Genomic DNA, 21,779 nt, shown 5'->3' on the forward strand with positions numbered 1-21,779 from the left:
TACAGTAGCATGTGTCTGTATGTCTTGTACATCCTTGGAAGGATCCCTAACTGTCATGGCTTTGGACACTTATTGAACCTGTAACTTTGTCATGTCTAGTGGGGTCTGAGCTGTCTGTTTAGCTGTTCGGTCTGCCAGATCATTGCCTTGGGAAAATGGTATCTGTGGCTCTAGTATGTGCTTTACATTTTAGGATAGCTATGGCTGTTGGTAAATGTATTGCTTCCAGTAGGGCTTGAATATGGGGGCCATGCTGTATCTTGGCCCCATGAGAGGTCAAGAAACCTCTTTCTCGCCAGAGAATCGGTGTAAATGTTTACTCTCAGGTGCTTAGCTCTTATGCACGCTTGTGTCAGGGCGATGAGCTCTGCTGCTTGTGCTGACAATATGTCTATTCTTTTAGTCTCTATTATTACAGTATCAGTAGTCACTGCATATGCTGCCACTAATTCTCCCGCCCCTGTCCTCATGCATGAGCCGTCAACTTATAGTGTTAGGTCGGGGTCTGGGAGTGCAACGTCTGTCAAGTCTTGTCTTGGTTTAGTCACGGTATGTATTACTTCAACACAGTCGTGTGGTGAAACGCTTTCTGTACTGGAGGGCAAAAGGGTAGCAGGATTCAGTATGTTGCATCGTCTGATCTCTATGTGTGGTTGAAATAACGTTGGCTCATAGCCTGTCAGTCTAGCTACAGTCAGGTGTTGTGTTTGTGTCCGGTTCAAGAGAACCTCTACTGCGTGTGGTACTTGTACTGTCAGAGGGTGGCCCAGCACTATCAAGTCACTTTGTCTTATGGCTAAGGCCGTTGCTGCAACTGATTTTAGGCACGCAGGCAAAGCCTGTGCTACTGGGTCTAATGTACTAGAAAAATAAGCACAGGGCTCGTGTTTTCCTGCATGATCTTGTGTTAGGACAGATAGTGCTGTTCCATCCCGCTCTGTCACAAAAAACATAAACGATTTGTTGTAATCAGGGTTTGCTAAAACTGGTGCTTGACATAAAGCTCTCTTTAATTCTTCAAATGCCACAGTGTGTTCTTGTGTCCAAGGGAGGACTTTAGTAGAAGCTGTATTAGGGGCTTGGACTAATTCCCCTGAAAGATCACAATAAAACATGAGAAAAAGGGGAAAACACCATACCTATTTCCTTGGCTTAATTTCTAAGGGGGCTAATTTCTAAGGGGCTTAATTTCTTAAGGGGCTAGCGGGAAGCGAACCTCCTCAGGGGCCAGCAGAAAGCCAATATTCTCCTCCTTCCCCCCCTTTTTGACAGGAGGAAATCTGAAACAGATTTCACTGCTGTCAAACACTATCAAACCCTGTGTCTTGTCAACACTATTAATCCCTGTGTGTAGCTACTGGGCATAAGCAAAATTATAGGAGATACACAGCGTATTTGAAACGGCGAGAAATCCTTCAAATTAATGTACAAACCTCATTGTGTTAGCTCATAAGCTGGCCAAATGACATCTCATATGCAAATGTCCCTATTACATGAACCTACACCAACCTGAAGTCAATATTAATGCTAGTAGGCCCTAATAGGAATGCTAAATTACCTAAATATTCGGAAAACCAAGTTTAAGAACAGTTGTTAATGTTGATAATTAATAATTTATCTGCTAAAGAAATCAGTCATTTTGCAATAATTTCCACCTATACAATAAATAGCCTAATTTAAAAACAAGTCAACTTTTGGGGCCACCACTTACAAGAATGAGCTTACTAAAGCAAACTTTAAAAAGGAAATCCTGTCAGATATTTTCTCATTACCCTAAATACCGAGCCTCATTTGTCACTCTGTGGTGGCAGTCCTTAGTTAAAACAGGCCTTTCAAGAGTTAAGATGCGAGTGTACAGATCATAATTGTTCCTCAATGTCCAATCTGGAAACATATGACCGAGGCTGCCTGTCTATAAGAGAAAGGCAGTCATGTGAAAAATATTTTAGTCTTGCATAATTTTTCCTTTTATTTCATTCATCTCCAACACCAATTAGACATACACTGATAACGTGTTGTCTGCTATTTTGACAGCATGATAAAGGTAATATCACGTCTGTGAAATTTAGTAATTGTGAACAAGTTCCAGCCAAGCGCTGTGCAAAGATCGCCGTCGTCCCGACTATCTCTGTACTTGCACAGGAGAACTTGGTATTAAACGCTAAACAGACTGGTCAATACAACACAAAAACAAAACATATATAAAATACATATGCCAAGCCATCAGTATACCAAGCACAGAAAGCATAGACAATTGCACTAACATATATAAATGAGCAGCGATGCGCAATTACAGTACCTACAGCTCAGAGGCGAACATTCTGGCCTGCTTAATTTGTCAGGCTTTTAATCAATAATTCATTTACCTGCCCTACACACCCCCATTTAAAACCACCGTGTCAAGTCTGACACACAGAATCAGCAATAATAATCAAAAACGAAGAACACACGAACCTGTTTGTTTTCTTTTATAAAAATGAGCTATGCATCTTCGTCAACACAATGTACCCTAATGTCCCAGACGAAGACGCACCTCTCATCTCTCCTCACAGACTGTTAACCACTGGATCATTTATCCAATGCAACTGGTGGCAGCTTGTGGCCACAATTCAAAAATGTCTGAATTTGAAAATCGTTTTTATATAGGCACATAGCCCTTAAAATTCCAAGCAAGAGCAACATTTTACTTTCTGGCCAGAAGCAATATAGCATTTGCTAAAAAATAAAACAAATCTTCTCCATAGACATGTCCTCGGGGCACTCGTTTTGCACAGAATAGAACAAGGGAATCTTTCTCGACTTACATTTCTCAGCTGCCCTGTCTTATCAGAGAAGTTAAAAATAGCCCCTCAGCGCGGCCTGAGCCTGGGCTGCCAGCCACCTTTTTTTGTTTTTCTTACTCCTTGCCCCCAAGGCTCTCCGCCTGCAGGCATTACACAGATGCGATGTCAGAGAAGCTTTCTAAGCAGTGCCTCTGTTCTGCTCCTCTCACCGGCCCCCACCTACACTGGCTACAAGGTCAGAATCTGTCTCCGATTTCTGTATCACATTCTGCTCTACACAGCCCCCACCTTCTCCTCACTCTGAAGCTGTCAAAGACAAAAAGACTACTCAATTCCATAAAAACTGCAATAATTCGCCCAATTGAAAAATTATTTTTACATACAATTTGCACTCAGGGGGTCATAATCTTACCGACTTGACCCAGCACATTGGCTCACTGGACCACCAAGAACACAAACCTGTATTCTTGAACAATTTGCAAATTCGAAATACCCACAATTTTTTCTCAAGCTAAACCCTTAATGGATCACTAATTATTTTTCGTTAACACTTCGTACATTAGGGGTGTCATCAAATCACAGGTGGTGCTCTTTCTCTAGCTACACCCCTCCCAATTCCCTTTTAACAACGTGAACAAATGTGGGACCATGAAAACACCAGCCATGCGCTGTTCGTTTGGTGGGAGGCTCAAGAACCTTTGGGCTACTATATCATTATTATATGTATCGTGGTACTTGCGGTGGCACTCTAACTGGTCTTTCTACTGGGGCCACTCTTGCTAGGTCCTCTGAAAGGACGGGATAAATACCAGCAACGTCAGTATTTCTTTCTCTGTCAGCCTGCGCTCATTTTACCTACTCCAATTACTCCTATAACATCTGTTCCTTGGCTTTTCCAGACTCCAGTCTACTCCTCTCTGCTTCGTGAAACACTTACTCTGACCTACTATGTGACTCCTTGCGCCAAAACTCAATGGCATCCTTCCAAGCTGGTCTACATTTTCTCTTTCATAAGAGTGTTTCGTTGTCCATCTACTTGTTCTGCTTTTACTCGTATACCTTCCTCAACTAACACGTTTTCTCGGGCTTTGTCTGAATCCTCCCTACTTTTCTCTTCTTTTCTGAGCGCTTACTCTGTGCGTCTATGCTATTCTTTACGCCATAATTCAATGGCATCTGTCTGTTACTGTCTGGCTATCTTTTTCCATAATTCTTCTTCCACTCTCATGATGCAATCTGCATCCCATGTCCCAACTGCGGGCCACCTCTGACTTTCTGGTAAATCCCTGGTGCAGTCCACCCATAAATCAAGAAATAATACGGCATCTAGGCCATGCTTATGATACATAAAGTACCCTGGAGTGTCCCTAGGTGGAATGGGAACAGCTTCTTCGAGTACCCCTTTTCTAGTTTTGATCTGTCTTAATTTTGAAAAGAGCGGCATGTTGAGAACTGATCTGATACTTAATCTTAAACATACTTAATACAATTAAACAAAATAATGAACAATAATGAACAGTCATTCACACCACAATATGTAGAACGTATTTAAAACATTTAACATTTAACATTTAACAAACAACAATGATCATTTGGGAACTAATCACTTAGCATAATACTCGACACTAACTAGATGATTCTGAATTATATACTAGACATACTAGATATACTGCTAAACAGTACAGATACACTGCTGAAACAGTGCAGACCGGATTTGTGTACCCAAACCCGTCTTGACCGGCACAACCTATGTGCACGTCAGAACGCCTCCCCGGCAATGGTACTCACCGGGTAGCTCGGAACGGAAGGCCTCGGAACTGAACTGGACTGGACTGGACCGGACTGGACTGGACTGGTGACCTGGATACTTCGGAACTTCGGAATCTGGTGGGCCTCTGTATACCTCGGACACAGCTCTCTCGCAGGTGGGCTCTGGGTAGGACAATCTGCGTTCCTCACCGCCTCGTATGGATGCCTGGTCGCAGTCTGTCCCCTTCGTTGGCCTGAGGGAGTTGGCGGGAAGACCCGCGACGTGCGCGCTTGAAGTCCATCACGGCTATGGAAGGGGGCAAAACTGGACCTTCATCTCCGGCGTGTGGGGAAAGAGATTAAACTGTTCGGGCGCCATTATGTGGTAAATAAAATATTACGCTCTCAGACTTTTAAAATATAAATAAGATCATGCATAAAGCAAGAGGCTGAGTCTGTGGTATCAGGTTCATAAAGGGATTTATTCCAATAACTCGAGTCAAAGGGAGAATATTTCCATCACCAAAATTGGATCTGGAAAGGGGCTCAAAAGTATTCTCAATATTCTCAAAACATTATTCACAGAGTACAGTATATATACATTTCTCAATTGTACGTAAGCAAAAGAGCAAGAGAGAATGAGATAAGAGCATGTGGGCGTGTAAGTAGGCGTGAAGGTGGGCGTCCATGTGGGCGTCCACTTGATGATAATGGGTAATTTGTCATGTGTGGGTGGATACCTGGAGGGGGTTGCGTGATCTGCTGGAATTGTACTGGAACTTTGCCTTACTTGTGCTTAACTCGAGCATGACGTGTAACTGACGTGGGGCTAGAGGGAGAAAGGGACTTGACATTTAGCTCTACATGTGGAGACAAAAGTCTGGGGTTATGTCAACCTAATCCCAAATCATATCTAACATCCTATGTTTAAAGAACTATGTTATTCAAAAAGAAAGGTCTCTCGGAGTAGAACCTTATTCTATACTGACTATATTGACTGTGAGTGCGTGTACAAGCGTCTAAGTGTCTACACTATATGCGGGGGCAGAAATCGTCCATAGTAACAGGGCTATGAATTACTTGCATAAAGACAGAGAAGCCGGGCCCTTTGCTCGGTAGCTGGAAGAATGTTTACTTAAACTACTAGACAGGAATGCATTGGATAGGGACGGAGGAGATAATCTTGAAGGTGAAATACAGTTCTTGGCAGGCGACGGGCTGGATCAGGCACCGTTAGCCGCGCAGGGAGTGAGACAAAGTTCATGGTCACAGATGCAGGCTCAGACTGGAGCTTTCAGAGGCAGAAGGCAGGAAAAGGCTTGATGACAGAATCAGGGCCTACTCGCCTGGACTGAAAAATGGGATAAATGAACCATATAAAGCCGGTGGCCTTTCATACTTAGAAATAGAATATCCGGCCCATTCATGGCGGATCTGAAAGAGGACATGTTGACGGTGGACGCACATGTATTTGCGTCTTCATAACTGGAACTGGAGGGAACATACATGTACTTGTGATTTATACATGAAACTGTTGGGGTCCAAGATAGGGGACATAACTGATCATAAAAATCCATATTTCCACAAGTCTCAGCCTACAGCCCCTGCCCGGACATGTTTTATTGGTCTGTTAATTGTGACTTTGACTCCAGTTTTGGATAAACTCGATCTCCAGAGGCTTACTATGATAATTTGGATTGCTGAGTATGGGAGATGCTAAGTATTTACAAGTGTCATCTGTGGTGGTAGCCATCACTATGTGATTTACTTTCAAAGCGTGTGCACTGGATTGGGATTTCTCAGCATATTGTGCCAAGAGTCATTTTTTTGGGATAACTAAGAAATGCTTTTTTCCTTGCCTGTGCGTGTGTTCGGGACTGAGATGCTTTTATTCTGCGTGGTTATGAGCACAGAAGTCTCAGGAGTCCTACTGTGCTGGGAACATTTTGATACTTGATTGTTTTTACTCATATGAGACTTGTTGGTATAGGGGCTATTAAACCACCTCTTTGCAGTTTGAAAAAACGTGGCATGAGCTGTGCATAGCGCGCAGTCACTTAGCACGTGTAGACTTTTCAACCAGCATCCTGGCGTTCTGCTATGCTTCAGTGGGATCTTCAGTGACGTTTGTTCTTCTTCCAAGCTCTTGCTGTTATGCAATGCTGTGGAGCACGGTGATGCCAGAGGCCTCCCGGCACAGCGTCACTGATGCGTGCCTCCATCTTGGATCTCTGGCTCAACACAAGCAGCGGGGCTACGAACTTCACCGCCTTTGTCATCTTGTGTCGTTCACTGATTGTCAACTTTAAGCACCGCAAGTATAAAGGATGGACTGATTGTCAACTTTAAGCACCGCAAGTATAAAGGATGGAAGCCTAAGCTGTCTGGTCAAGTCGGAGTTGCACGTTGTTCTGCTGCTCGTCATCTCATCGTTTGACACTGGTTTTGATTTCTTTTTAAAACTGCTCTGTTACTCGAAGTTTTGTCAAGTAACTTACTCGATGGCTTGTAATGTCGGTTAAGTTCTGATGTCTTTATTTTTGCAAACAGCATGCCATATTCTGGATCGGTATTGTGCAAGAATGTCATGTGGTGCTGTTTTTCACGTTGCCATTCCACATTTGTTTCACGCAGCTCCAAACAAATTTGGCCAGCGATGTCTATGTTTTCTCTAAAGTGTGAAGGCGAAGTCTGAGTCCCGGTATGGCTTCACTGTTTCAGTGCACTTGATCTGTACAGCACGTTTCAACTTTTGTAATGTAATGTGGGTCGCTATTTCCTTCCTCTTTTGTTGTTTTTTTTTTCATGCTCTAAGGTTTTGACATGACAGGAGCTTTTTGGACAAGATTTTATAGTGCATTATTCTGTGATGGGTATGCATTATGGTACGTATTTTTTTAAGTAGTCCCCCACATTATTGTTTTTCTCACGCTTCAATCCAAATGACACTTTTCCTTACAAGTGGGGTGTTCTCTCTCTTATCACTACCTCTTTCTAATGGGTACAAGTCCCATGTTTTTGTAGTGGTGTTAGTCCCATCTACATTGTTATAATATGTACAAGTCCCATGTTTTTGTAGTGGGTGTTAGTCCCATCTACGTTGTCTGTAGTGGGTTTTAGTCTCATCTACGTGGTTCTAATGGGTACAACTCCCATGTTTTCTATTGTTCCCTGCACGTTTCTATCCTCCTCACAGGGGTTTTAATGGGTACAAGTCCCATGTGTTTTATAGTTCTTTACCCTTTTCTAACCTTCCTATAAAGGTTCTAATGGGCATGAGTCCCATGTGTATCATTGTATGTGCGTACTTTGTACACACTTGTTGGTTGTCTGCCCCTAGGCCTGATTAGCTGTATGGTTAGCAGTCAACATTTCTTAACCATTTTTTTTTGTTCATGTTTGGTGTCGATGTTGTTTGTTTCTGGTCCATTTTTTTCACCTGTATTTTGGGGAAAGTCAGTTCGGGTGTCCGTCACCCATTTCTAATGTTTTCTTTAAAAATGTATTGGAGGATGATGGGTGGGTAATATATATTTTATGTATATTTATCTTTGCATCTCCTCTACATTGTTTATTTTTATTGCATGTACTTATTGTACATCCCTTGTATATTTTCCTTGAATTTACTTGCCATTTATCTTATACTTCGGACTTAATCATTCATTTCATTTTCTATTTTACTTACTCTTGCAGATCGCCTATGTATTTTCTTCCTTCTTCACGCTTGATTTTTCTTGGCATTTTTGCTTTGATCCCTTCACGTTTGGGTTCACTTTCTTCTTGCCTTTTCTCTACTTTTCCATTTTTCTATTTCATGGGGTTCTCCTTATTTGCACCTTTTTCTTCATTGTGGTTTCCAATTTTGTTTTGTGGAAGAAGGGAAGGTATGTTGTAATCTGTTTTGTATTTTTCTGGTTACTTTCTCCCTAGCTACTCAGCCAGTGTGAATGTGATGCATGGAATGTTGGTATGAGAGTCTTGAATAGAATGTTTGGGTGCCTGGATTCTTGAGTATGTCAGTTGGGGTATGGGCTGAGCAGCATGCAGACTGCTCCTGGTGGGGTTGTAACTACAACTCATCTACTTGTAACTAACTCAATAAATCTATCTGAAATACACCACAGCTACCTGGTGTCAGTTACTACAAAGAGGTGTTGTTCCTATAAAGACTTGCTTGAAATGCATTAACTATAATTAATGAATTGTGATATGAAAACAGAGGTCCAGTTTATTAATCAACTGTTCCTTTAGTAAAAAGCTTTGAATTTAAACCAACCACTGTTGTTACCCTTGTTTGCATGTTGACAGAGGCCCACGGTGGTTGTTGTTAAGGGCCCAACCCTCCAGTATTTCAGGTTGAAGAGCGAGTAACAGGGAATTAGCCAACAGGATATTGGCAGTAGACATAATTGAGCATTTATCTATCAAGGTTGGCCGGCCTGCCTTTAAGATGTCTGAAAGGGACACCCTCTCTTTCTCTGATTTATGTATTAATATTGGTCATTTTCGTTTTCTATGTTACTAGCACTATGCTAAATCACTATCACTTAATTGAACATGATTTCACTGTCATTGGTTTATAGTATAGATTGGATTTCTGTTGAAGAGGAGTTTTTCTTTAGAAGACTTGTTTAAAATGCATTAACCATGAATTGTGATATGAAAACATAGGTCCAGTTTATCAATTATCTGTTCCTTCAATAAAAAGCTTTGAATTTGAACCAACCGCTGTTGTTATATTTGTTTGCACATTTAGAAAGCTGGCATTTTCTTGTCCCAACCATTTGGTGTCTGCTAACTGTTTCCTGGGTCACATGACAGGGTGTAGCTTGCAGTTGGTCTTTATTTATTGCTCCCAGACAGTGAGACAAATGGGCCATAGGGTTTGGCAAGAGGGGCCGTCTCTGACTTGATGAGGTGGAGGAGCTATCACCTACGACACTTGCATATCACAAAGGCTCTGCCTGAACACTCTCACAGAGGGTTTGACAGTAGTCCTTTCTGACCCCTGACAAGCTTGGGCCAGGGTAGGCAGGCAGGACATTCCAAGCATCTCAAGGGGTAAAAGCTCCAGAACCTTCTCCTACTTCAAAGTTGGCACCAGATATACATATCGGGCTCACAGACCCAACTCTTGAGTATACTCCTGGACCTGTGGATACTACAGAAAAAGCACTGCTATACTGCTTTGCTGCCAGAAGGACAGCTGTTTGCTGTCTTGCTTCCTGAGGAGTAAGACTGGATCTGCATCCTTCATCCCAGGATGAAGTTACTCCAAGGGTCAGCTGATTGACCTGCTGTTCTGAGCTACAGGGACATATTGAGCTCCAATGGCTCCTTGCAAGTGTCTAGCTGACCTGCTGCCTGGACCTGCAACTGGACTTGCCTGAGCCCTGATGGCCTCTGCTGGAGTGAATATCTGACTGCTAAGAGGTGCCCCTCACATCCTGGAACCTTGGTGTGGCATCAGTTGAGATCCTCTTCCAAGACATCCTGATGTTTTGGGCTCTTTAGAAATGCAAGGAGAGCTGTTCCTGCCAAGATCTTGCCACCAATGCCGCCTGCCAATGCTCAGCATCATTGAACTGGACTCTCCATGCTACAGCAGCTGGCAGCAACTTCGGGCAATGCGATATCAGCACTTTATGCTACAGCATCGACAGCTCCCTATGACTGCCAACGTGAAGCTCCAGCAATGACCATCCTCGAAGGATCTTCGCGCTACAGCAACGATGATCTGCGACACCCGGCCTGCTCTTCGTGCTACTTTGACGACCATCTTCGATGTTCTTACTGGTCCTCCACCACAAACAAACTCTTTGCAATGGACTTTTGAAGGTAGATATTCCAGAGGGACTAACCTGGTCCCTGTATCTCACCTTGCTCCACCTCAATCGGTTTGAACTTGTGACTTTCATCCAGTCTCCTATGACCAGATAGCCCCTAGTGGCACTTTGTGCTTTTAGGTGCTTTACATACCTGTTTTGGTGTCAAGTAATTTATTGAATTTTACACTGTTTTTTGTAAAAAATTGATGTGATATTGTTCTTGTGTTGTGTTTTCCCTTTATTACTGTTTGAAGCACTGCAGACATATTTTACACATTGCCTCTAAGTTAAGCCTGACTGATTTTGTGCTAAGCTACCAGAGGGTTAATCACAGGTTAATTTGAGGTTTGCTTAGGTTTCATCCTGATGAGATTGTGGTTGCTGCTTGAGTAGGGTATCACCCCCCATACAACAGTAACCCAATTTTCAAAATGATGTATAATGGATTGAGCACTGGTCCATTTCACATTATCCTGGGGCATTTAGTCTACTGCAGATAATTGATACAAGGATGTTAGAAGAGTTGAACAGCTTGTTCCAGCCAATTCTCTGTGTCTATTAGGGAACTACTTTTTTTAGTGGAAAACTTCAGCAAGGTCAGGCTGAACAGGATATGGAATCCATTAATACAGATTGCTGCAACTCACAGAGGAGTGGTTTGCAAGCTTTGAAAATGCTTTGGACATGCAAAGTGTAAGAACAAGTAAGGAAGCCCACAACTTCATTGGAGCAATGCTTGCACTTCACAAGATCACGATCAATGTGTTTTATCACCCAAAGAACTGTGCAGGTAGGATATTGCATATTTAGATCAACAAAATCGGTAGGAACATTTAGGTGTCAATCTGTAACTAGCCCTATACACAATCAGGCACAACAGAAGGAAACCAAAGGTTGAAAAGCCCATGATTTGTTCTATCTGGGTCCCACAATAATGGGGCCGATTACGATGCAGAACGGACCCAAGTCTATCTGGCATCATTCTGGAACTGGAACATACAACCTCCAGTCATCGGTTCCAGCCCAGGAATTAGGATGCGAGCAAACCCTGTTCGGTCACAATCCTATACTTTGCTATGAGAGCATGCATTCTAGAAAAATGCATGCTCACATAGTAAAACGTTAAGGTGCAGTTCATCCCTGCACCCCGAGGCAGGCACCTCAAGTGCAGGGATCAATGGAGGGGGAAACCGTAGGTGCCCCCTAGGCCACCATTCGGCGGCCTTGCACCCATGGGGGCCATCCTGGGGGCCCCCAAAGCTGTTCCCCAATGCCTTTTTGTTCTGGAAAGGCTGGCACAAAAAGGCAGTGGGAAACGGCCATCGTAATCCCTCGGCCGGGAAGAGACGGTCGAGGGATTACTGTGGGCCTTCTGAATGGCGGATGGGCTCTCCGAGCTAATCGTAAGCCATTCGAAAGACAGATTTGGATTCCCTTCCGACCGAGCACATCAAAATGGCTCGTTTGGAAGGGAATCCAAATCTGTTATTAGAATGCGGGCAGAAGGGCTCTGACCCATTATCGGAGCCCTTCCTGCCCGCATCGTAATCGGATCCTTTGTCCAGATCTGACAATCAGGTTTGATGCAACAAAGCTTTTTCTTATCTCCTGAAGCAAGAAAAGTATTCTGGAGCCAGAACTGTTACAATCTTCAGCAAGCCCCACGCAAGGCTCCATAAATAAAAAAAAGGCTGCATCGTCATTGGTGTTAATTTGAAGTCTAAACTGCACCTATGGTAAGACCATAGTAAAATAACCCCACACCCACTTTTACAACACTTTGACTTCAAATTAATCCTGTGAGTTTGTGTCAGATCACTGGTGTCTCCTCTGTCTTTTCCACTAATTCCACAATAAAGAGAGGTTAGCATCTGGACAATAGTACATCTCTTTGGTGCCTAATGTGAGCTAGTAATTGCAGGTCGGGTACTGAGACACTCAGGGCCATATTTATGACCCTTATGGCACAGAGCAGTGCATCAAGTCACCTTGTTTCACTGCCCTGCATCACAGGGAAAGAGCAAGAATGTGCTGTGTTTATCCTGTCTTTTCCATGTGCACTGGCACCATTATGGCAGCCTAGTGCCAATGCAGGCACCCTTGCACCATGGTGCAAGGGTGCCTGTGCTGTAGACAGGATTGTTTTTGTGCATGAAGAGGCATCTTCCTGCAAATAAACAATCCGGAGAGGGATTTTCCTCTTTCTGTATATGCTGGAGCACACATAGAAAGAGGAAAAAAGAGGAGGAATAAAGATATTTCTCTTTGTTATGCCTCACCTGGGGAGGCAAATTCATTTGGTGCAATCCCATGTTTACCAGGTTTGGTAAATCTAGGAATGCATCAAAAACCATGGGAGATGCAGGGGAACACCCACACAACACACATGGAATGCCTCCCTTGCACAGAGTAATGCAATACAGTGATTTGCGTTGCTTTGCATTACTCCATATTTTTTAAGTCATTCAAAGACACACAAAGTGGCTTTGCGTGGCTTCAAAAATATGACTTTAGGTTTATATCGCTCTTGCACCACCGTGCATGATGCAAACCGGGTCATAAATATGGCCCTCATTTTTTTGCCACCACCATTATCAGAACTCCCGTATCAGTGGCAGGAGAGACAGAGGCGCCCAATGGAAGCAGTGTCAACATGTGTACTGCCGTGCGAATTGTGACATGCCCTTCCACCGACCGTTTTGTGGCAGGGACACAGCCATGTGAGAGTCTGCAGAAAGCCAGTAAATGTGCCATAAGAGTGTGCAAAGGATGATTGTGCCCTTGTATGATGTCACTGGTGCACATGGAAAGTGCTCCATTACCTTCAGGTCAGGTTCTCGCTAAACCAAACTGCAGGGAAATAAACAATTACAAACATATGCTTGACTGGCTGGCATCACATTCTGGGTGGGTCTAGTAGTCAGCAATGTGGGCAGCATAGGAATACAGCTCGTTTCTAGCTCGAAACATACCACTGCCATTGCTACACTGCCATTGCTCCACTTCCAGGCCCGCGGGAAACTCATGATTGTGGCAGGCGGCAAGGCCGATTGCTGGGCGGAGTGCTCAGTCCCGCTGCAGTGGTGGGACGGCAGTAAGTCCACATAAACTTGCCCATAGTCCCTGAATCTCTGATGTAGTATTTCTTCTGATGGCTGTCAAGGTTCTTTAGATTTATTTGTAAGGTCAGACAGTGAGCAGAAAGAAAGTGATCAACAGCTAAGAATTAAAATGAACTTGCACAAAAATGGAGCAGATGTATTATCTTCCATCTCTAACGAATATGTTCTTTTGTTGATCTTTTAGCTATTGCTCCGGTGGCAAGTGGGACTGCAAGTCACAACCCTGCTCAGGATTCTGCATGCTTCAAGGTGGCTCCCACATCACCACGTTTGATGGAAAAGATTTTACATTTCATGGGAATTGTCTTTATGTCATCTCAAAGGTAACTAACTGTCCTCTGCACCCCATTCTGTAAGCACCATGGGCAGCTATCTGGGAGTAAAAGGCTAAATGAGCCAAGGTTGGACTAGAGTTCACAGAGTGAGGATTCTACCTGCCCCATTGGGGTTTATTAAGAACTCCTGACACTACCCCAGCATTACAACATTATCTCAGCACACAGAGATTCGTCTATTTGGATATAAGAATTTAGAAGTCGCCGAAGTACTATATGAACCTAAAGATCGCATGGACAAGATCATGCAGACATTTTCAGGTTTGAAATATACAGATGGTTTGTAGGAAAGTAGGATCTGCTTCTATGGTTACCCCCACTTTTTGCTTTATGTAATGATGTTTCTGACTCATCTGACTGGGATCCTGCTAATCAGGACCCCAGTCTCCCAGCGTTCTCCCCTAAATTGTTATTCCAAGTACTTAGGTATACCCCAGATTGGATACTAGGGAACCCTTATATGTCCCCAGTATATGGTACTAAGGTACTCAGGGCAGAGGTACCCCAGAGGTATCCCATAGCCTGAAGCATGTATTATGCCACCTATGGGAGGCCATTCAAACTATCACTGCAGGCCTGCCATTGCAGGCTGTGTATGCTGGTGCTAGAACCACTTACGCAAGATACAGGTTTCCCTATATCTAGGGTCACTGCACTTAAAACCTACAAGTCACCCCTACAGCAGACAGGGGCTTGGATCTAAGTGTGCCCCTGCATGAGGAGGACACTCTTACACCCTTCATAGTCCATTCTCCCGGGTTGTAAGTGAGACAGCCATATAACATATAGAAGAGCACCGCGTCATTATGCAATGACCAGCTCGAAACTGGCTGTAACGAACCGTATCATGTTGGGTATCAAACATGTTGGAATCATACCCCTCCACACCGTAAACACTGTGGGAGGTATGATTCCAAGCACTGTATAGACCCTCCGTTAGGCCCTCAGTGCTCCTGGTACCAGTCTTCTAGACCCGGACAGCACAACATGGCTGCTGCCGACCAGAGACACAATTATGCCCTCCTGCTGCTGAGCCAAGTTAGAGCAGGGGAAGGCAGAACAATAGGCATCCTGTCACAGGGAGGTGTGACCACCTCCCAGACAGGGTTTAGTGCATTGGGGTAGGGTGGGATCACTTGTCAGCGCCACATAGTCTGCGTGCAGGGCGCATTTAGTGCCCTCCATGCATAGTCCAGTTGAAACCAGTTCAGGGAGCCATTGTCTTCTGCTCTGGTGCAAAACTGGGCAAAGGACATGAGAGTATCCTCCCCCTTATCCAGCCCCTCGTTAGGGAGGAACCCCTGAATCGTCCCAGCCCTGTCCTTAGGGTACTTAAGAGGTTACCTGAAGGTGGGTCCCTAGATTCATCGTGGGACATGATTCAATTCAGACACCACTTCAACTTCGACTATCTGGGCACTCTGGACTTCGCTGGACTTTGCTCTAGGTATCAAAGCTGCAACCCGGAAGACTCCTGCTGCTCCTGATCTCTTTGCTCTGCTTGTGTGCTGCAATATCCGTGCCTGTGCTCCATACAGGAAACCTTTCAAGGCATGTGGGCATCCAAGACACCTAAAAGAATCTCCCTTGAAGTGACGGAGTCACTTCCCTGCATCTGCAGGCACTGCAACTAAGCTGACCGGTCTGCTGATCCCGAGCTCCCATGGACTCCAAAGGCTGGGCAACATAGGTGGTGGTTCTTCACATCCCTCGAGGCCTGTCCTGTCCTCTCACCAAGTTTGGGGCCAGTATCCCTCATAGGAGCGGCAGGAACCTAACCCCTGTGCACCGCATCAACTTGAAGTTGCAAAGGCTTGTTAGCTTCCTTCCACCAAAATCTTCAGGCTCCAAGTATCCCCAACCTCCAGCATCAACAGTGACCAAGATTTTTGTCCTGACCGCATCACTTGCTCCGTGGGTCTGCATCTTTGGTGAGCTGCTTGAGGTCCTCTGCAACTCCAGTGCCTCTGGCCTGTGGGTCCTCTCGAGGGTCTCCTTCGAATTCCTTTGGGCTCCCCTGATTGCTTGGGGCCTGCCCTGACTCCCCTGATTGTGGTTAGTCTCCTGGACCTTGCTGGTCCCGACATTGCACCTTTTTTAATTTCCTCGTTGGCTGCAGTTGCCAAGGCTTGTTGGTGTTCCCGACAGAAACTGACCCCTCAACTCTCAACAGCCAATGTGGGACAGCTTGTTAGTGGCTCCTGGTCCTCCACAGCACTGCCTAGTCCACACAGCTGCAGTTCCAAGGTCACAACAGCTCTCCTGCAACATCCGACATCGTGGGCATTTGTCTTTCGTGCCTCCTGGTCACTCCTGAGAGGCATAGACTCTGTTCCCTCTGCTTGCAGGTTCTTAACTTCTTGAATCCACCTTTGGGTTCCACTGGACACTTTCACCCTCTCCAGCAGCGGCATCTTTCTGAAGTCTCCCATTGAGTTTGACAACGGTTTCCGATGCCACTTCACATCTATGCACCTGGATTCCCTGGTGCAGGTATCCTGGTTCCTAAGGTATCCATGGGTGGAGTGGCTCTCCAACCTCTTGTATTCCATGGGGTGTCTTCAAGGAAGGATCCTCTTTCTTTAAAATTGCAACCGCGACATACACGTTGATTTGTATGGAGAATGCTTTCATGTTTCTACACTGCACACAACCTCCGTGGGGCTCCTAGATACTCCTTAGGTTCCTGGCACTTCTAAGTCCTCTGGCTATAGTCTTGACTCGAGTAGTGGTTTGTATACCACTATTTTAGTATCAGGTTTGGTCTCCCCCTAGGGACCACTGTGTATTCTGTGCTACTTACCTGTTTCCATTGCAAAGTATTGTGTCTATTGTGTATATCCCCGGCTAGGAGACATCTGTATTTGTTAGTGAGTGTCTTATAATATATACATATTTTTATAAATACACTGTGTGGTTCTTTTTCCCTTAATCTATACCTATATGATTATGTTCTGGTAAAACAAGCTGCTTTACACTCCTTCTGAACTGAACCTGAAGGCTGCTCTTCACCGCTACCACTTAGAGAGCTTTCTAAGGTTGTCTAAGGCCAATAAAATCACCATAAGGGTTGTCTGGATCAGTGCAAGTTGTCCACTTACATAAGTGTACATCATATACTGAGCCAGCCTCTCACATGGTTTGGAGTACTTTATTTATTGTAATACACTGTATTCTACACCAGGAACCTGACTGGTGTTTTTTCCATGCACTTTGCTTCAAAACCTACCTGCTTTCCTGCTGATCCAAAATGCAAGGCACATCAGGTGTCTTCTTGGTTATCCTGCTCCTTATTTACAAACATAGCAAGTGACTGTTAATCTTTTCCTAAAAGAATCTGGAATCTTTGTACAAAAGGCAGGAAAAAACATGTAACAGTAATTCAGGATGTCAAACTAACAGGGATAATTCTGAAGTGCTTATATTTGAGGCCTGTTATGTTTTCTTAATGGGCCTGATTGCACGTTTTTATTCATTTATTTATTTTATTTTATTGATTTCAACAATACCATGACATACAATCATGAAAAAGTTCTCTTCTATATATGTTGTATCTAGTACATTGAATACAACCATATTCTGGCACATACGTGAACCTGGTATACATACTCTAGTAGGCTCCATTCCACATCAGAGACCTGTCCCGTTATTGATAGAGGATTCCAGCATACAGGTGTTATCAGGTACAATGCACCCAGCCCATTAGTGAGTCACAACCATTAATGTAGTTTATCAGTCCCACACCTTTTCAACTTTCGGTTCCCCGTTTCCTTACAGATAGATGATGCTGTTATAGTCCCCAGAAACCTTTGGGTTGACTCTGAGGGGGCAATAGCTCATTATATAAATCTGATTGTGTATTACTATAAAGTTTATCTGTGACCTACTCATCTATTTTCGGTACTGGTCCTTTCGCCCATTGCATCAGCACTCTACGTTTAGCCAGTAATAGCCCAATCCCTACCAATTTCCTGATGATTTTATCCACCTCCGGATCTTGCCCTAGCAGGGCCAGCAACGGGTTGGGCTCCAGGGTCCGTCCTGTGATCTCGCTCAGTTTTTGAAATATCCTCTCCCAGTATCTCAAAATTCCTGGACAGTGCCATGCAACTTGTACAAATCCAGCTACCTGTTCTGAGCAGTGATGACATGCCGCAGATTCTCACAAACCATATTTGAATAGCTTTTCTGCTACATAATACACTTTATTCATAAATTTAGAATGAATCGATCGATGTCTACGGTTTAGAGATGTGCGTTTGGTGACTGTGCTATCATTTATAAAGTCTAAGCCTTTTTGCCAGTTCTGCTGTACTTTTATTAATTGCAATTTCTTAATGTCCTGAGCTAACCCATATATTCTGGTCACTAACTTTTGGGGGCGTGCTTACTTGTATAAAGTAAGTGAGTATTGGCATCTCTGCCGACTCCTTCAACTCGTTACCCAGTAAATCTTGCCACTGATGTCTAGTCCTAAGATATTGAAATTGGTTTAGTGGGGATGTAATTTTCCCCTCTTTTGGTATATCTTCCCATTTGCGAACCACTCCATTGTTAAAAAAAAAATCACTTAACTTCAATCTGCCCAATTTACACAGTGCCTGGGCTACTTCTTTTTCTCTACCCATTGGGAACAACGTACATCCACCACTCCAGTGGGATAGATGATGAGTATAGCAGCGCACTTGCCTGTTTCTCTAGCAAATTTTTCTATGCATGGGTTGTGGTGTTTAAGGAGTCTAAAAATCCATGTTGCCTTTTAGAAGGGTTAAAGATCACTTACAGCAGAATGTCAGGGTCAGCCGCGACTCTTTCTATGCATCTATGTGGTACTTCCTGTGCGCCATGCATCCTAATATATGCATGATAGGCTTGAGCTACCCTATAGTATAGTTCTAGGTCCAGAGCATTTAAGCCACTCATGGAGTAAGGTAACGTCAACGTTTCCCACTTAACCCTCTCTTGTTTGCCAGCCCATGCCAGCCTAATCATCAAAGATAGCAGTGTAGTTAATATATGACCTGGAAGTGTCATTGGTATATTTAAAAATAGAAAGAGGAATCTAGGCAGAATTACCATTTTCATAATAGAAGCGAGAGAGGCAATTTTATCCATTGGTCTATGTCATCCTTGAGTTTAGAAATAGCCCTTCCAAAAGACTCAGCTAGCACTATGCCAGGGTCTGTGTGAATTTGAACTCCCAGTTAGTACATTGAGTCTGTGGACCATTGCATAGGAAAGTCAAGCTGTATCGAGGTAGGGCACGGGGTTAGAGGATAAACTATGGATCTTGACCAATTAATTCTGAGAACTGACACCTGCCCAAATTGTGTTACTTCTGAGAGAACAGGGCTGAGATTTCTCTCTGGCTCAAGGACATATATCAAAGTGTCATCAGCATATGCTGACACTTTTATTCGAAATCCAGGAAATCGCAATACCCTATGCCCGTGTAATGCACTCAGGAGTGGTTCCGCTACCAGTACGTATATATTAGTGGGAATAGTCAGCACCCCTGGCGGGTTCCTTGTGAGATAATTATAGGGCTCGTGTTGCCTACTCGTAAACTTGCCTGCGGTGCTGTGTATAACACAATGACTACTATCACCTCATGCACCCCCACCCTGTCCAGAACTCCCTCTATGAATGCCCATTCCACTAAATCAAATGCATTTTCGGCATCCAGGAACACTGGCGTGGCTTTGAGTGCTGGGTCCAGCGATTGAAGGGTTCGAATATAGTTTGAAGATTATAAGTAATCTTTTGTCCAGGTACACAGCCAGCCTGCTCCGGTTTTACTACCAGAGGGATTAGGGGGGGATAGGCGATTCGCCAGACTTTTGGTAAAAATCTTGATGTGTACCTTTTATAGCGTTAATGGTCTATATGAAGAGCAGGCATCCAGGGGTTTACCAGGCTTCAAGAGTGTAATGATTAGCACCTCTCTCTTTGAGAGAGGCATCTCCCCTTTCTTGACCATCAACTCATACAGAGACATTAAGTGGAGGATGAGTAATTCCTGCAAGGCTCTGTAAAACCTGTCTGGGAGGCCGTCTATACCAGGTGCCCTACCTGTGCACATTTTTTTTTTCATAGCACCTCCAATTTCGCTAGGATGCAGTAGAGCCATGAGATGTTCCCTATGTGTGCTGGGGTTCACCAACAAAATATCGATGTAAAAATTATCAATAAAAAAATAAAGACTACATAAATATCGACTTCCTATACTTAAACATGTAAGTACAAAAATAACAACTAAAAAACACTGATGTAAAAAACATAGTTGTACAAAATATCGATTTATATATATAAAAAATATATACATTAAATATATTAAATAATACAATTAATTTTAACAAAATACATTTAATTTAATATACATTTTAACAAAATAAACAACATAAACACCAAAACACACACCTAAAATTAATTAAACATTTACCATAATTAATTACCAATTAATTAATGAATTAATATTCATTAACAACCAATTATTATTTAATTGATAATAAATTACTTTAAACAATTAGCACAATAACATAATATTAATAAATAAAAATAATCACTAATTTAATAAGTAAATTACTTCCCACCCTATTCCTCTATAAACCCACAACCCGCTACGGAACTAAAAAACTCAAAATTCTATTAAAATAAAACTAATAACTGCTAAAAATGTATCACATATATTACAAAATATAAACAATTCTTATACGGAAAAAATACATCACAGACATTTAAAATATATACTAAAATACATAACACTAATAACAATTGATATTTTACACAACTATTTTTTTGCAAACGATATTAAACACTTTTGATATTTTTAAAATTGATATTACTTAACTTAATTCGATATTCTTGCTGTCAATATTTCTCACTCGCGATATTTATGACTCGATATTTTTGTCACTCGATATTAAAAACTCAATATTTTGTCTGCACACCCTATGACCTTGTAGGGGTTAGATTGCACTAAAAACATTAAAAATCCTAGTTCTGAGGGGCGTGGCCAGGATGGCGACCTGAGAGGACGCAGGACCTTGGGGCTCCTCGCACCGAACCCATCGCCGGGCCAATTCTGAGCACAACATCCCCGATTGTGTCTCAGATTTTGGTAGAGGACTTTGCAGAGCCGAGGAGCCTCCCCAGAATGCACTATTGAAGAGCGAGGTGCTCCCGAATGACCTTGCAGCAACTTGCAGCTCAAGGCTACGAAATGGAGCCCGGGCCGCTCGGGCACTGAGAAGGACCCCGCAAGACTAAAACTGCGGATGGACTCAGCATTAACTGCACCCCGTTCGTCGCCGCCCCCCGGCCTCACCGTGCTGCAGAGCAGCGGCGGCAGCTGTGTGGCAACGAGACCAGGGGCCCAAGCAGAGCACCAGCAGCACTGCGCAGTGAACCGCTCCCCGACATGAGCGCAAAAATTGAGGCCGGGGCTTCTGGGCCTACGGGGCTGTGACAGGATGCCATCCTCTCCGGCTCTGCTTTGAAGGGCTCGGCGTCAGTCCCCCGAGGACCACCCCGGAGCTGTGGCAACGCGGAGGTGGACCAGACCCCCAGCGGAACAATATACAGGTACCGCCGCGCATCTGCGATGGAGGGGGGCGCGGGAACAAGCGGCAGAGAGACGGCAGAACGGGACCACCTGCAGAACGCACCGAGGTAACAGAGCGGGAAGTGGACTCTGCGAACCAGGGCATTATAAAGCAGATAGCTGAGCGCCAATCGTTCGAGGGCGCCCAGGGAGTGGAGAGAAGGAGGCCCATTACCCATCACTTAGAGGCATAGTGGCGGAGCCTCTGAGGGCGCGGTGTCAGAGTGCAGCCCAGCAGCAGGGCCTTCACCTCCCCTTGCATACGCATTTGGCACCGGACACACCTGGGCCCTGTCAGGTGCTGCTGAGAGTAGAAGCGCAGCACCCGACACTACCAGCAGGGCAGCGCGCACGATGGG

The 21,779-nt window shown here is 44.0% G+C and overlaps 1 protein-coding gene across 1 annotated transcript in view; it reads left to right on the forward strand.

The window, feature by feature from the left end:
- The window catches only part of LOC146860906 (mucin-5B-like), an 814,361-nt gene that overhangs the window by 336,303 nt on the left and 456,279 nt on the right, over positions 1–21,779 (forward strand). The window contains exon 9 of the mRNA XM_085644901.1: positions 13,667–13,805. Coding sequence (XP_085501027.1) covers positions 13,667–13,805 — 139 coding nt within the window. The remainder of the gene's footprint in view (positions 1–13,666; positions 13,806–21,779) is intronic.

This window comes from Triturus cristatus, chromosome 3_1 (assembly GCF_964204655.1).
Source record: "Triturus cristatus chromosome 3_1, aTriCri1.1, whole genome shotgun sequence".
NCBI lineage: Eukaryota > Metazoa > Chordata > Amphibia > Caudata > Salamandridae > Triturus > Triturus cristatus.